At 39.2% G+C, this 14,300-nt stretch overlaps 1 protein-coding gene across 2 annotated transcripts in view; it reads left to right on the top strand.

Moving 5' to 3' along the window:
- LOC5574085 (trafficking protein particle complex subunit 11) overlaps positions 1-14,300 on the top strand; it is a 38,933-nt gene that overhangs the window by 23,543 nt on the left and 1,090 nt on the right. The window contains exons 3-8 of one of the 2 annotated variants that reach the window (XM_021840441.1): positions 1,217-2,271; positions 2,333-2,484; positions 2,547-3,070; positions 13,227-13,521; positions 13,639-14,043; positions 14,104-14,270. In XM_021840441.1, coding sequence (XP_021696133.1) covers positions 1,217-2,271; positions 2,333-2,484; positions 2,547-3,070; positions 13,227-13,521; positions 13,639-14,043; positions 14,104-14,270 — 2,598 coding nt within the window. Of the gene's footprint in view, positions 1-1,216; positions 2,272-2,332; positions 2,485-2,546; positions 3,071-13,226; positions 14,044-14,103; positions 14,271-14,300 lie in introns of both variants that reach the window. The other variant, XM_021840440.1, reaches the window with a different exon arrangement.

The following is a 14,300-nucleotide window of genomic DNA, read 5'->3' as shown; positions in this document are numbered from 1 at the left end:
TTCCTCCAGGAATTCCTTCAGAGATTCTTCCAGGAAATCCTTCAGGGATTCTTCCAGGACTTCCTTCAGAGATTTCTCCTGGAAATTCTTCAGGGGTTGCTCCAGGAATATCTTCAGGATTTCCTTTAAGAATGTCTTCAGGACTTCCTCCAGGAATATCCTCAAGACTTCCCCCAGGAATGTCTTCAGGACTTCCTTCAGGATTTTTTTCTATACAATCCTTCAGGGATAGCTCTGGAAATTCTTTCAGAGATTTCTCTAGAGATTCGTTTGAGGTTTCCTCCGGAAATTTCTTCAGGGATTCATCTAGGAATTTCTTTAGGGATTCCTCCAATAATTGTTTCTAAAATTCCGATTGCTCCAGGAATTCTTTCATGGATTCCTCCAGGAATTCCTTCAGAGATTCTTCCAGGAAATCCTTCAGGGATTCTTCCAGGACTTCCTTCAGAGATTTCTCCTGGAAATTCTTCAGGGGTTGCTCCAGGAATATCTTCAGGATTTCCTTTAAGAATGTCTTCAGGACTTCCTCCAGGAATATCCTCAAGACTTCCCCCAGGAATGTCTTCAGGACTTCCTTCAGGATTTTTTTCTATACAATCCTTCAGGGATAGCTCTGGAAATTCTTTCAGAGATTTCTCTAGAGATTCGTTTGAGGTTTCCTCCGGAAATTTCTTCAGGGATTCATCTAGGAATTTCTTTAGGGATTCCTCCAATAATTGTTTCTAAAATTCCGATTGCTCCAGGAATTCTTTCATGGATTCCTCCAGGAATTCCTTCAGAGATTCTTCCAGGAAATCCTTCAGGGATTCTTCCAGGACTTCCTTCAGAGATTTCTCCTGGAAATTCTTCAGGGATTACTCCAGGATTCCCTTCAGGGATTACTCCAGGAATCCCTTCAGGGATTACTCCAGGAACCCCTTCAGGGATTACTCCAGGAATCCCTTCAGGAATTACTCCAGGAATCCCTTCAGGGATTACTCCAGGAACCCCTTCAGGGATTACTCCAGGAATTCCTTCAGGGATTACTTCAGGAACCCCTTCAGGGATTACTCCTGTAATCCCTTCAGGGATTACTCCTGTAATCCCTTCAGGGATTACTCCTAAAATTCCTTCAGGCATAACAGTTGAGAACTTATCGACCTCAAGATTCATCTAGTCGTTTGCTTTGAACCTACAGCTAATAAAACGTTTTCCATTCCGCCTATCATTCCAACAGCCCACGACCAATCCGAATTCCGCCCTGTACAGTGACTTTTTCGGCATTCGGGGCGCCAAAACGGGTGAACCCGTATCGGAGCAGCAAATCATCTGTCTGGTGCAGGAGATGGAGAAAGCCTACAACCATTCGGCGGCCATCATCATCCTACTGGGGCAGGCGATGGCCCAGTACAAGGTCTACAAATGTCTGCGCTTCCGGAAGAAACTTGCCATCGACATGGCCGAGGAGTACCTCAAGAGTGGCGACCACTCGAAAGCCCTCACTCTGTACTCGTTGATGCTTTCGGACTATCGGGTCGACAAGTGGTACACCATATTCACCGAAGTCCTGCTGAAAACCCTCCGTTCCGCGTATCTTTCGGCTTCGGTGCCTCATTTTGTAGAGTGCAGCATCGAATCCCTGTCGCCTCGGATCGCCATGGACAAAGCGGAACGTATCTTGATTCTGGAAAATCTCTGGAAGGTCTTCCACAACGTGTCTCCGGTGTCGAGCAGTCAGATAGCTCCGGAGTTGTCCGCCAACTGGCAAACGGCTCTGACGTCCTTCAGCAGTCCCATCAAGCTGGATCTCGATCGATTGAACGATCTACTCGAATGCAAGATCACGTTCGATCAACGCCAAATCAAAAACGATGAAAAGTTATGCCTGCAGTTGTATGTCCGGTCCATTGTAGAAGTTCCTTTGAAGTTGAAAAATTTCTCCGTCCTCCTGACGGATCTCAAGTCCAGCGCAGTCCGAGTTCCGGCCATACAGTACTGTGAGTATGCTCCGAACGAAGATATCCCAGAGGGTGCTCTGAAACCAATTGAGGAGTTCATCTTGGAACCCCACAAGTGCTACAGAATTGTATTCGTCGGCGAACGGTACCAGTTCATGGAGAACGTCGATGTCCACATTTTCCGATTGGAGATGCAAATGGGCTCGGATCGAACGTATGCGGTTTTGTCCATGAGAGAGAAGCTGAACATACAAAAGGGATTCAAAAACTACAATCCGCACCAGGATTGTATGGAGCAGATCGCTGTGATAAGTTCGTGTTATATCATTCCAACGTAAGTACGGTTGACATAAGATACAGAGGACAATTCCAAGACATTTTAATATTTTTTTCAGATTCCATCTAGGATCGCAAACCAAACAAAACAGTCAGCCAATGTTGACCAACGAGTTCTATCGAATTACGACGAAAATTATGAACAATTCGGATCTCTGCCTACAGAACGTTGGTGTTAGCATCAATGTGCCGCAAAATTTGCGAAATAATGGTGAGTTTAAACTTGTGTTCCCAATCGATCCTCCTTGTGACTGACTTCCTTCTTCCATACAGTATTCCTTACAACCGATTTGGGCAGTCCTCTTCAGAAAATTAGTTCCCAGGTGCAGATCGACATCGGTGAACTGCAGATGCAATCCACCAGTAGCGTATCGTACTACGTAACCAGTCTGGTCGAGGGTAACATTGAACTGCGCCAGCGATTGTACTACCAAACGCAGAATCTCCACCAAACGAAACCATCGCTGGTGCTAACGAGCGTGACGGATTCGCCATCGACTCCCAACAGCGAGAAGGAGGATCTGGCCAAGCTGCTGGCCAGCGATCGCACCGGACAAAAGTATACCAACAGTCACAACGTGAAGATCGAGAATTTGAACGAGGAACAAGTGCGCAAGATCAAGGAGGATACGATCGTGGTACCGTGCGTGGAGGAGATCAAACTGAGCGGTCGATTCTACACGCTGAGCCGACAGTCGCTGACGAGGGCATACAAGAGCGAAGACTTCCTGCTGCGGGTCAACATGGAGGTCAAGGCCCCGGACGGTGTGGACGTGCTGGAGACGCAGTTTATTAGTGTAAGTATGCTTTCATTTTCAGCGGTTTCGTTTACAGGGGTCGTTGTAAATAGGTCTCTTTTAGGAGACTTGGTCACTATTTAATGCAACTCTTCAAATGCCTTTAATTTTGTTGGTGGGACTCGAAAGTCTCTCTTTCAATAAAAATGGCCTCTCAAGACACATTTTCTGCATCTGCTTGTAGTAAATCCTGATGCAAAATCAACAGAAAAACCTTCAAAATTATTATCTGACTATTCTTCAAATATTTCTCAAGGAAAAGCTTCAGGAATTCATGAAGCGATTTCTCCAGGCATTTCTTCTGGACTGCTTCCAAGAACTGTTCTATGGAATCCTTCAGAAATTTCTCTAGAGATTTTTACGGACAATTACAGATTAGAGGATTTTTTCCAGTATTTGTTCCTGAAGTCCTTGAGCACTCCAACGCTACTACTTGTATTGATTTCCACAGGTTTTACTCAGTTTTTTTTTTCAGGATTTGCTCCACGGATTTTTTTGCTATTTTTCCACCATTTATCCATTTATCTAGGAGATCATCCAAAAATTCCTAGGGGAATGTGGGGCAAGTTTGTGTCGTTCCTACCGATTTTTTTCAATACATTATTTGGGGTTCTGATGAATATCATTAAATTGATATGATGGCCATAAATTTCAGCTAAAAAATCAACAGAACAACGTAAATTTTGTCCAAAATACATAGAAGTCCAAAAATGTACCTTTTCATATAAGATTTGTTCATTTAAAAGTGATATTTTTGTTGCGTAAACAAATTAATTCATACGTTTTTGGCCGTATAGTTATAGAATAATCATTTGTAGATAATCAGGAGCAAAACTTTTTATCAAATTTAAAAAATATTTCAATTGTTTTAATTATATTAATAAATTTACACCCTTGGGGCAAGATGAGCACCATGTTCAAAATTAAGTAAAAGTGTGAAATTATAGAACCACATTTAGCTGTGAGCTTGACTTACGGTATCTTCTTTGCAAAAAACAATTTTTCTAAAAAATATACAAACAAACAACAAATTTAATCGTTTTTTAAGTAAAATCTTAGCAATTTATGAAAAGTTATTTATTTTCTGATAAAAGTTTTGAAAACTAGGCTAGTTGAAGATATATATTATCAGATATTAAAGATAATATCTTGGGATATTGCAAGCATTGAAAAATAATAGTTTTCTTTAGTAAATTGCATCTTTTTATGGGGGTGCCCATCTTGCCCCGCAGTTTTTTTGACCGATGATAAAAAAGCTATTTTTTAAAGTGTTATTTGGAAAACTATTTATCACTTTTGAAAACTTTTAATGGTTGGAGGTCAAAGTAATAATGTAAAAGATAAGGATGGTTACCAATTTTACCAAAATAATAACGTTTAAGTAGGCTTAAATCGCGCTTATCCTTAGGGTGCTCATCTTGCCCCACCTGACCCTACATGTGTTCTTCCAAGAAAATCCACAAAGGTTTATTCTACAGTTTATAAGTTCCTTGAGATTTTTTTTCTCCAAGGTAACCCTTCAAGAATTCCTTCACGAGTTCCTACGCCGATTATTTCTCTTTTTATATGGATTTCTTCAAAAATCCTTACACATTTTTTACCAAGAATTGCTTCAAAAATCCTCCAGTGATTAATCCAGGAAATCTAAGAGCACTTTTACAAAATCTTCAAAGTCTTCCTCAAGAGTTTAGAGGTTTTTTTTTATTCAGATGTTCCTTACACGATTTCATCAGATATTTACTGAAGTTTATTCAGTGATTATTTTGGGATTTGTTTTGAATGTACATTTTTCTCCAATAATTTATGAAAAAAATCTTTGACAATTCTCTGGATAAATTCACTGAGGACTTTGGGCCCATTCACAAATTTCATAACGGTGAAGGGGGTGGGTGGGTGTTCTCATGATGTTACGGTTCATACAAGTATTGTGGAGTATTCATATAAAAAGTGTTGCGAGGGGGTGGGTGGGTGTCGATGATGGCCATTTTAAGCGTCATGAAATATATGAATGAACCCTTTCTGGAGGAATTCTAGAAGGAATCTCTAGAGTAATTTCTGAAAGTATCTTTAGAGAAATTCCTGGTTGACATCTAAAAGAAATCCTGAACGACAACTTTGGAGAAAATCTTATAAGAAATCGTTGGATTCATTTCTGAAAAAAATTCTGGTTGAATTCTTGTACATGTCATAAACAAAATTCATGAAGAAAACCTTTGAGAAATCAATCGACTTTCTTGGGCAAATTTCTAAAAAAAATCAATGGACATATTCTTGGTGATAATTTTTGGGGAAATATTCCAGGTTTGATTATTGAAGACTTCTTTTTTTTTGCAATCCGTTTATTTAAAGGCTCACCCGCCGTACCCAGCTTAACAGAGCCGATTTCTACTTCATAAAGGTACAGTACCTTAAACTAATTTTTGTTCGGGTAAATTATTCTTTTCACCAGAAAGTGAATCGATTTCCGCATGATCGGTGTTTGGAGAACACTGATCAGAGCAAGTTTTTTTCGTTGCACACTCTTTGTTAGCCCGCCTTGATCGCAGTCGCTTATTTATTGTTCCATTGTGCTCGATGGATGAGCTCGATGTATTGTCATCATCAGTCCACTCGTCGTCGGTCTTTTGTTTTGCTTCTGTTTTTGTTGAATGTGGTTGATCATTAGGTGGAGTACTTAAATCCGGACATTTGATACCAGCATGGATCGGTTATTGGAGCATACTTCATGGGGTCCTAAGGTTATCGAGATCAAATCTGTTTTTTAAGCTTAAATGAAAGGTGGCCCATTTTACCCCGTATGATTATACTGCCCCGCCTTCCCATATATAAAAAAGATTTACACACTCAAAATAATCCAAACGTCATTGTTACGTGAAAACACACGTGATTTTTTTCCATCGCACTTTTCACGTAGCTCTTACGTAACTCAGAGGTAGCCCAGAATGAACGCATGAACTTTGGAAGTTCGTCCATTTCACCGTCGCTAAACTTAAGAGCTACGTGGATTTTCCGGTAGACTTTATGAAGCGTTTCAGTGAGGTATGTTTTCAGGATTACATCAATTCAAGGTAAGCTTATTTACAATACTGAGATATCGGGTATGCAACTCAAAGGTAAAGGGAGACTGTAGAATAGATATACGATAAAATGAATAAGTGGATGAGCGTCAGAAACAAAAGCGACAAGATTGAAACTGATTTAGGTAGTAAAAAGTAAGCAAAACATTGGAGAATCTGTAAGCAAAAACAAAAAAGCGTCTTGTAGTTTCTTGACTGGAGCAGGGTTGGTGCAAAGCTAATCAGATCAAGCCGGAAGTGTTGTAACTCAATATGCATGTATTGCAGAAAAGCCATGAAAATAAATGATGATGTCGCGACACAGTTTGGAAAATATTTGTGATGCATATAATGAAATGAAGTTATAGACCATCTTCTTGCAAATGGTATTATCGGGCGGTTGCAGTTGGATTGCATCGCTTATCGGTTGCACGTTTTGTATTAATTATAGACAGCAAGTCGTAGGGTTCAAACACCACATTATTTTTCTTAAGCAATAACAATGTGTCTGAATTTTACTTTAACAAGAGTGATTAAAATTATGTGAAATTGCATAAGTAGACTTATGGACAACACAAAAATGTTGCAGACTGGAATAAAATCAAGGACGTTGAGATCACTTAGCCCGTGATTATGTCTCAAGGCCTAACTTGTGTTGCAATACGAGGTCTGATGCCTGCTTATGAAATTTCGAATTTTAAAAAAGCTGTTATGTTTATGTTTCAAAAAAAAAACCCCTATGAATTTCTTAAATCCGTTCATCTGAATGAGATGTTCAGTAACTGTTATGCTTTGATCGTTACAATCAGGATATGGGTATGAGAAATAGTGAGATATATAGTCCATAAGTTAGTAAGAACGGATGGATAGTATGAAATAATCAATCCTTTGTGCCAATCGCATAGCGTAGCAAAAACACGATGTTTTAAAAAGAGGACAAACATGTATGAAAGTGATTTGTAATTATTGAGGGTTCAGGAACCAACATTTGTTCTTGGATGAAGCAAGATTACTAGCCAAATATTACATGTGAGTCTTGCAAATGAAAGCAAATTATTGTTTATGGATTAAACAATAAGAAAGAAATCAAATTAGCTCTATTGAATGATGTAAGAAAAAAAACATTAACGTACTTGAATGGTTCGTAAGAGGGAGAAAAGTTTTCCGTTTAGAATCATGCGAGTGAAAAAAGCAAATTATCGTTCTCAGTTGATGCAAAAGAAAAGCAAACAAAAAAAGAGAACGCTCTTGAGTGATGCTAATGAAAAACCCAGATAATAGTTCTAGAATGAAAGAAGAAAAAGATAGCTCTAGATAAAAATCTGATGATCGCTCTTGAATGATGCGAAATAATGAAATAAAAAAAAAGATCGTTCTTGAATGATGCGGATGAAAAATTGGATGATACGTCATGCAAATGAAAACTCAGATGATCGCTCTTGGATGATGCGAAAGAAAAAAGATGGCTCTAGATAGAAAAAAAAAATCTGATGATCGCTCTTGAATGATGCGAAAGAATGAAATAAAAAAAAGATCGCTCTTCAATGATGCGAATAAAAAATCGAATGATACGAAATGTGAATGAAAACCCAGATGATCGCTCTTGGATGATGCTGAAAAAAGAGAAACATGATCGCTCTTCAATGATGCGAAAGGAACTCTAACTATCGCTCTTGGATGAAGCGAGAGAAAAAAGATGGCTCTAGATAGAAAAAAATCTGACAACCGTTCTTGAATGATGCGAAAGAATTAAATAAAAAAGATCGCTCTTGAATGATGCGAAAGAATTAAATAAAAAAACGCTCTTGAATGATGCGAATGAAAAATCGGATTATACGAAATGCGAATGAAAACTCAGATGGTCGCTCTTGGATGATGCGGAAAAAAAGAGAAAAATGGTCGCTCTTCAATGATGCGAAGGTAACTCAGATGATCACTGGATGGTAACAAAGGTGAATCTAGATAGAAAGAAAAATCATATAATCGCTCTTGAATGATGCGAACCAATGAAAAATAAAAGGTAGCTCTTGAATGATGCGAATGAAAAATCAGATGATACGAAAGAAGACCAAATGAATGAACGCTTTTAGATAATGAAAAATAAGATAAAAAAAAACGAGGAAAAGAATAATAGGATCGTTGTTCTTGATTTTGAAAAGAAAACAAATAAATTATGGGGAAAGTATATTTGAATTTCTGAGATGATAAAACGATTGCTCTTGGATGATATCGAAAGAAAACTGGATGCACTCAAAAGAGGCGGTTTATCTGATTTTCATGAAATTGGCGTTATTTTATAAATGTGTGAACTATGTACGATGTATTATTACAATTGAGACGTTTTGTAACACTTCTATGATTTCAAAATCTTAATCAGTATAGAAACAATTATCGTTCCTGTTAAAGTTGGAGAACTTGTGTTATACATTTTGCGACAAAGACAGTCACTAATTTTATAAGAATAATACGACTCAAATTTCATTTCATATGGTGTACCTGAAGCTGACTAATGATCTTTAACATTGATGTACGTTTTGACACTTTAGGTTCGTTGAAAAAAAAATCATTCTGTCGATCGTCACAATTACGATTACGTGTACGAGATGTGTAAAATAAACCAATAATAATTGTAAAATTATTTTGAATATTTTCTTATGGCATGAGTTCAAAACACACATGAGTGTAACAAGAAGTGAATGAAGATTTGTGATGTTCTTGTATAATCTGTAATTCATGCCTACTTATCTCATGTTCTATGTAAACCTTATGGGCCGCCGCACAAATATGCGTATAACTGCAGCATAAATGTGTATTAAATTTAGGTTTACATAACTTTAGGGTGTTCCAGCAGCTGAATATTATTGAGCAACACCAGCCACTAAATTCTCGAAGTTCGAGTGTCATGAAATGGATACAGTAAAATGATTATTATGACAGACAACAAATGTAGATAACAGCGAACCTCACAGCAATATAAATATAACGGATCATTCCAGGAGCTCGGAAAGAACAAAACTTCACTGTAAATTTTCGACTTCTTTCAGAACAGTTAAAAAAAAACTGCATATCCACACACCAGAGGTTTGTGCTAAAACAGATCTAACTTTTCAGGTTTTCAACTACATATTTACGTTTACGATAAAGAAATAAGACTTACGTTTATGATAAAGAAATAAGAGTTAGCGTTTCCCGTTGTTTAGAAAACTTTTCGAATGGAATGTAATTTTATGTATGTCTTGGTTTGCATACAAAGTGATATGAACATCATACAACGTTCCTCTGAATAATTAGGAATTCAAAAATTTAGAGATTTTTGATTGACGAATGCTTATGAGAAGAAGTAACTGCTTCGAATGAGTTAAACAATTCATCATTCATCCTTTGTTTAAAAATATATCTAGAGCAGGAATTGCAGATTTAAATCAGCCCATTATCGGCAATGTTTCGCAAGTAGCAGACTTGATGGATAGCAACAGCGAAATAGATTTCCAAAGAAAGAGTGCTATAATGGAACCAATTTTCCTAGCTTAGTTATTCACTAGCAGGGGCTGGTGTTTTGTTATGCTGGCATGATCAACAATACTCGAACTTCTGGAGCAGTAGTGTTTGAGGTTCGTTGAGATGGGGTTTGTTATGCACCGGTGTCCCCCTGATCTAGTCAGAGCTGTGACCGAGGATGATAAACAAGTTCTCATGATGTGTTGTGGATCGTGGTGGTTTCAGAGAGCGATGGGTGAAAGATGTTCTCAATTTCCACATCATTCTTGATCTAGACTAAATTTTCTAAAGTTTTTTTTATTTTCTATTCTGCTTTCATGAGGGCCAAGGCCAGTGTTGACCAGACTCATTTCCCCGAAATTCGAATTGTGAAGCCATGAACTGTTATAACTGTGCGTTGTATTCCTGAGATGGAGGGGGAGGTGGTTGGGCTTGAGTGTTGCACATAGGATCTAGGTGGGCCGCAATTCAAGTTTCGGTGAAATGATTCGCACTCACTCACTCACTCATTTCATTTCACCGAAACTTGAATTGTGGCTCTCTGGGATCAAAATTGATCGATTTTGTGTGCAGTACTCAAGCTTAACCATCTGCTTTTCTATCTTAGAAGAATAGAGCATGGTTGTAGTAGTTCGTGGCTTCGTAGTTCGGAAAATGTTATTTTCGGGGAAATGAGTCTGAACAACACTGGCCAAGGCTCACACAAGAAAAGCTTTTGGGTTAAGAAGCAAGAAACGAAACATCAGAAGTCAACCGATGACTTCAAAGACAGGGTTTTCAATTATATCGTAGAGCATAGGCCAGATAAGAATAGATTTGCATGAATAAATGATTGAGATGTTTGCTGTTCTTAATATTTGAAATCTATCCCATAGTATTATTCTTAACGGTTAATCATGCGTGTGACTTGCATTGTCCATGGTTAGTTCAAGCTATCTAAAATGTGTCGCAAGTTTGGTAAAAAAGAAAAGAAAAATAAATTATAATAAATTATAATCTTGTTATTATAATGCATTATTTGATGTTGTTTTTTTTATACTCTTCTATATATCCTCTACAAATAAAAACACCCAGAATACTAGGAGTCATGTTCACATACATCCAAATAGCGAGATTTTAGCATCAGTTTTGTACGAAGCATACATTCATGTGTTAAAAAAGAAAAGGCAAGCTAGTGTAGAATAATCAGTGATTCGAAACTTGTAACAAAGCTAAAAAAAAATATTAAAAACGAGAAATTCTGAGAATCAGAAAAGATAGGCTATGTTGTTGTATTCCAACCATACGAAATTTATTTAGTACTCAACACCTCAATCAGCTAATAATTGAAGAGAGTTGTAGGTATTGTTTCCATTGTTATGAGTTTCCATATAATAAGCAGGAGTTTGACCCAGTGTAACTTTAACTCGTTAAAGGAGTTGAATATTTGTAACCAAATCGATTTGAAAAATAACTTAGAAGAAATTATAGTTATTAATATTCTTTTTCTAGAGAGAAGGGGATGTGGTAGAGCCTTTATTATCATTCGTTAGCAACTGTACGTTATATCAGAGTCTATGAATGGAGAGTTGCGCGAAGAGACTTCTTTGAATGGTTGTTCTTCTTCGTCTTCGAAAACAGCCCCTATCTGTTTTGCTGGTCTGCTCGATAGGTAGACGGTTTGACAGTTCGATAGGTAGATTTGGTATCACTCTTCGCGCAACTCTCCATTCATAAACTCTGCGTTATATATGTTCCCCGAACGACATCCTTCCGAATGCCAAGTGATGCATTCAGTCAGTCGTTCTCACACCTTGAACGGAGACAGTTCGTTTAGCTTCGCAGCGCGCGTGCCATTTATATTCTGTGTGCCAAGGTCGTTACCACATACACTATGCAGATGTCAAAATGAACTTAGGCACCTACGTGAATTCCACGTAAGTGCGATAGGTAACCTCAGTAAACATTACCGAGTCACTATTTGGTGGTTATGAATGGTTTAGTGATCTTTATCTTAGTCAGGTGAAGTGGAGGTAAAATGAATTTGGAATGATCTACGTAATTTTTCACGTAGCAATGACGTTTGGATTTTTTTGAGTGCAGAAAACCGATGCAACAAATAGCCATATTCTTAGAGGCGTTGGCCGTTTCGTTCATCAGTCTGTGGGCGCTGAACTTCCCAATCGTCGTTTTGATCTCCTTCTCCTGGCCATCTTGACAGTTGCTCACTAGCGCCATTTAGATATATTCTTCTTCTTCTTTCTGGCGTTACGTCCCCACTGGGACAGAGCCTGCTTCTCAGCTTAGTGTTCTTATGAGCACTTCCACAGTTATTAACTGAGAGCTTACTATGCCAATGACCATTTTTGCATGCGTATATCGTGTGGCAGGTACGAAGATACTCTATGCCCTGGGATGTCGAGAAAATTTCCAACCCGAAAAGATCCTCGACCGGTGGGATTCGAACCCACGATCCTCAGCTTGGTCTTGCTGAATAGCTGCGCGTTTACCGCTACGGCTATCTAGGCCCCTGATTTAGATATATATTATGAACTAATTTGCGCTTCAATTCACGCAAACAAATTTTATCGTATAACCTACTGAATCCATATATAGTCGCGCGCCCACTAAATCGGAACGCGCGTGTGGGACACGCGACGTGTGACTCGTTCCCGACATAACTGTCATAATGACATGTGTGGCGCTGCATTCTTACGATGTTTATGAACACAGCACACTATTCAAGTATTAGTCGCGACGCTTGGAGATTGAGAAAAAATATATTTTAAAAAAATGTTTGTCCTTATTTCTGTCGGATCCATAATAGTAGAATTAAGAACTGCACCAGCGATTCTCAACCGTCTACAAAAATCTTAAGTTTACTAAAATCTGGTAAATATCGCTGAGTAGTACGGTAAATGTGACCAAGTCCATAGCTTAGAATTTCAGTGTAACCTGTTGAACATCTCTTAAAGATCCGAACAACTTTCATTAAGACGTAATTATTGTAACAAGTAGAGATCACGAGATACGCGAATGTAAATATAGTGGTTACTGGAGGACCATCATTTATGATAGCCAATCGTAGATTAGTATAAGTTTGCTGTGTCTACGCTGCACATTATTCTCTAGATTCCAACCGTGTGTTAGACACAGCTAGTTAGGCTAGACAGCTTGTCGGTCATAACACTTTGGACATCTCACGAGTCTATTTACAACACAGCGGATGGTAGCGTTCAGTGCAGAGTATATTTTGAATTCATTTGAATATTGCAGAACGTGATCAAGTTACCTCAATGGGTAATAAAACTTCAAACCCATTCCCAGCATCAAACCTATCACTCTACATGCAATCAAGCACTTCCTTTCGGTAGAGTTGATACCCGTACCCCTGTTCAGAGAAACGAGAGCCTTCTTCAGTGTTCCACGATCGATGTCCATAGAGTATTTACCTATGAAATCGCCTGAGAAATCTCATCCGCAGATGATTTGCTGGTCACCTGATTCTTGATTTATTGAAATCTAGGCTATTCGTCTTGGATAGAGAACGTATTTGTCAATAGCCTTACACCACATGCCTTACATCTTATGTTTAATGTCTGCCACTTTGTAACCGCCTTTAGGACCACAACATAATCGAGAAGCCTTACAAAGGTCAACAGCGCATCGCGGGGACAAAGTTGCGCCCGGGAACCCGTTTTGAAGACCTGCGACTGCTGAACTCCATTAACTGCAGCCGGGATTGGATCATGCAAGGCGACTATCTGAACAACGATGTTCAGCTAACTTTCAGCCGCAGCCGGACTCCGGATCATGGTGCTGCCCTGCAGGTGCCAGCGTCGTCCAATCGTGTACCACCGGACGACCAGTTCAATCGGAGTTTGCTGGCAAAACTCCCAACCAACGCAACTATTATCGGTAGCACCAATGCAAACCTCACGAATCAGTTGAGCCTACCACTAACGAGTTCATCCTCATCTTTCAATGCTGCCTCCACGGGATCTTCTCCGGTGCCTCCTCCTCTCCAAAACCCAGGATCCGCCATGACTTCCTCGACCGGAAGTGCCGACGATTTTAAGGTGAAACCCTTAACTACCTCTAGCGGATCAGGACCTGGAGCAGGTGGAGATCAGCAGATGGAGGATTTCGGGAAAAGTTTAACCAAGTTGAAGAACATCTACAACCACACGATTGACTGTGTTCAACTGACCAACAACGAACGAAATGGGTTCATCAATGCTGCGCTATGTACCGTGTCGCCTGTGGTCGTTCCGGTAACAACAGGTGCACCTAAGGGTCGTCCTGTAGAAACCACCGGGAACGACGTAAGCAGCACGTTAAGGGAGAAGGTGCTAATCTTTGGTGTCTACTGCATCCGGTGGTGTCGCAGCAGTTCTCCCAACATGATCAATGAGGCAAAATTTGTGATTAATGGCATTGGTAAGATACATGTACTATGTTTCAAAATGACGATCAAATTACAAAATGTTTCGATTACAGAAGTGATAGATCCTCCGCTGAACATCTACTGCTACTTGGAAGAGAAGATGTACGTTCGGGTGCCGATGACTCTGCGAGTGACCTTAAAGAATCCCACGCGGAGGATCATCCAACTCCACGCATTGCTGAACAGCTCTGATAGTTTCATGTTTTCCGGTCACCGACAGGTAAACGAGTCACCAGATAATTTCACACAA

The sequence above is a fragment of the Aedes aegypti genome, chromosome 2, assembly GCF_002204515.2.
Source record: "Aedes aegypti strain LVP_AGWG chromosome 2, AaegL5.0 Primary Assembly, whole genome shotgun sequence".
NCBI classification, from domain to species: domain Eukaryota; kingdom Metazoa; phylum Arthropoda; class Insecta; order Diptera; family Culicidae; genus Aedes; species Aedes aegypti.
This window is presented reverse-complemented; position numbering and strand designations above follow the sequence as displayed.